This window comes from Tupaia chinensis, unplaced genomic scaffold (assembly GCF_000334495.1).
Source record: "Tupaia chinensis unplaced genomic scaffold, TupChi_1.0 Scaffold000335_1, whole genome shotgun sequence".
NCBI classification, from domain to species: Eukaryota; Metazoa; Chordata; class Mammalia; order Scandentia; family Tupaiidae; genus Tupaia; species Tupaia belangeri.
This window is the reverse complement of record NW_006159829.1, coordinates 190,841-193,683: the sequence shown is the minus strand read 5'-3', so window position 1 is coordinate 193,683 and position 2,843 is coordinate 190,841. Positions and strand designations below refer to the sequence as shown.

The 2,843-nt window shown below is 67.0% G+C and overlaps 1 protein-coding gene across 1 annotated transcript in view; it reads right to left on the bottom strand.

The window, feature by feature from the left end:
- Window positions 1-2,843, bottom strand: part of EPPK1 (epiplakin 1) — a 26,341-nt gene that overhangs the window by 21,247 nt on the left and 2,251 nt on the right. The window contains 3 exon segments of the mRNA XM_027773274.1: window positions 9-777; window positions 780-1,421; window positions 1,424-2,843. The exon segment at window positions 1,424-2,843 is cut by the window's right edge and continues 110 nt beyond it. Of these exon segments, the coding sequence (XP_027629075.1) occupies window positions 9-777; window positions 780-1,421; window positions 1,424-2,843 (2,831 nt within the window).

Here is a 2,843-nt window from a genome sequence, read left to right as displayed (position 1 = left end):
CGCCGCCCGTGGCGATCTGGCCCTCCAGCAGGCGGATGCCGTGCTCCCGCACGATCAGGCCCTTCTGCATGGCCTGGAACAGGGAGATGCGCTCGCCGGTGTAGGGGTCGGTGTACCCAGTGACGGCGCGCTCAGCCGATAGCAGCTTGGTGTAGGTTTCCTTGCCGAACATCCCAGCCTGGAACGCCTGCTCCACGGTCAGCCGGCGGTTCTGCACGGGGTCGATGATGAATCCCGTGGCCGCCTGGGCCTCCAGTAGCACCAGGGCCGTGCCGGGCTTCAGGATGTGCCTCCTCAGGGCCTCTGGGATGCTCAGCCTCTCCTGGGTGGCCTGGACGACGACCCCAGCAATGTAGCTGCCTCCCTCCAGGGCCTGCCGCACGCTGTCCATCCTGGCCACCTCCTGCACAGTCCTCCTCCCTTGACGGAGTTCGTCCAGGGTCTCCTTGCTGATCAGCTGGGACCTGAACAGGTCCCCAGCTGACACCTGCTTCCGGAGCCCTGGGAAGGTGACCTGTGGTGGCAGCCTCTCTGCAGCCTCAACCAAGGCAGTGACCGCACAGACCACCTGGTGCAGGGCTGCCGCCCTCCCGGACCGGCAGAGCGCTGCCAGCTCCTGCCGCTTGTCAGCGCTGACATACTCGGAGCACAGCAGGTCCCAGAGCGACACGCTGTGCCCGCAGAACCTCCCCATGCTGACGCGCACCCTCATGGCCCGCAGTGCCACCGTGGTGTGGTGGTCCACCTGCGGCATAGTGTCCTCGGGGAGCGGCAGGGGGCCCCGGGCGGGTCCTTCACACAGAGCGCCTTCAGCTGCTGGTAGGTCACCCTGTTCTGTGTGTTGGGGTCAAAGAAGAACTTGCTGCCTTCATCTGTCGCAGCCAGCTCCCGGGCTGTCTGCTGGTCCAGGAGGCCAAGCCTGCAGGCCAGCGCCTGCTGCAGGTGCACCCCATGCTCGGGCTCCAGCACACCTCCTGTGGCCAGCTGTGCTTGCAGGAGTGGGAGGCCCTCGGCCCGGGATACTAGCCCCTTCTCCATGGCCTGCCACAGTGAGAGCAGACCCCCGGAGCAGGGGTCTCTGCACCCGGCCACAGTCCTCTCCACCTGCCCAAGCTGCTCACTCAGCTCCACACTCACCAGGCCGGCTTTCACCGCATCCTCCACTGACAGCCTCTGGCCAGTCAGAGGGTCGATGAGGGAGCCAGATGCCACCTGGGCCTCCAGCAGCCGCTGGCCCAGGCCTGGGGGCAGCAGGCCCTCCCTCACAGCCTGCGTGATGCTCGCCTTGGCTCCGGAGGGCTGCAGCAGCACGCCGGCCACGCAGCCCGTGCCCCATAAGCAGGCCCTCACTGCAGGCTGCTCGGCCACCTCAGCGGGCGTCCGTGTGCCCTCGGCCAGTGCCGCCAGGGTCTCCCGAGTGAGTCCAGCAGCCACACGGCAGGGACCTCACCCCGTGGGCCAGGCACTGAGACACGGGCCTGGGCCAGCTCTGCTGCCTGCACCCACCTCTGCACGGTGGCCTGCAGCTGAGACACCGTGGCCCTCCCCACCAGCACGTCCTCCAGGAGGCCTGCGCGCTGCCCCTCCGTGCAGTGGTAGCAGAGCTGGTCCCAGAGGGACAGGCCATCCCCAGCCCCTGGAGTGGCCTGGAGGGTGTCCTTGACTTGCTCCTCAGTGAGGACGGCAGGGGTGCCCTCTGGCAGGGACAGGAGGTGTAGTCCAGAGGCCTCGTGCCGGGGACACTGCTCCAGGAGCTGGGCATAGCTGCTGCACCCGTGGCCGTCCAGCATGGGGAAGGTCTCAGGGGAGCTGAACAGGGCCCCTTGCATCTCGGGGTCGATGCAGCCACGCTGGATGGCCACGGGCATGGGTATGTGGTGGTGGCCTGTGGGGTCAATGACCCCTCCTGTGGCCACCTGAGCCTCCAGAAGGCGGGTGGCTTGCTCCACAGGGACAAGGCCCTTCTTCATGGCCTGGAACAGGGATACCTGCTTCCCAGAGAAAGGGTCTCTGAAGCCGGTAACAGCACACTCCACCCGCCGCAGCCTGCCATGCAGCTCAGGCCCCACCACTCCCCTGCACACGGCCTCATCCACTGACAGGGCCTCCAGGCTGTGAGGGTCTGTGATAGCCCCAGTGGCCGCCTGGGCCTCCAGCAGTGCCACAGCCACGCCAGGCCCTAGCAGCTTCTGCTTCATAGCCTGGTAGAGGCCCAGGCACTGACCAGAGGGCTGCAGCAGCACACCGCTCACAGCCCCCGAGCCACGCAGACACCTGTGGACGCTGTCTACATGGAGCAGCTCCTCGGGGCTCACCGTCCCAGCCAGCACCTGCTCCAGGAGCTCCTGTTCGATGATGCCGGCCTCCAGCAGCTGGTGGGCGGTGACCCGGCCTCGCAGTGCAGGGAGCGTGATGTCGGCCCACCGCTGGCTCTCACTCTCCAGCAGCTGAGCCACCTGCTGCAGGGTGACTTCTCGCAGCCGGTAGCGCTGCAGCAGCCGCCTCCTCCAGTCCTCGCGGAAGTACTCGGAGTTAACCAGCTCCCACGCAGAGACCATCTGCCCCTGGAAGCGTCCGTACTTAATGGGCAGCAGTAGGTTCTGGAAGGCCTGCCGGGTGGAGCCATCTACCCACTGGGGCTGCTCACTGCTGAGCGGCAGGAGGCGCAGGCCCGTGTCGGGGTCCTCCACGCAGCGCTCCAGCAGCTGCAGGTAGGTGAGGTTCTCGTGCGTGTTGGGGTCGAAGAAGCCCTTGGTGTCATCACTGGGGTCCGCCAGGATCGAGTTCAGTGCCTGGTCGAAGTAGCCGCGCTGGTAGGCCACCTCCACGGGCACGCGGTGGGT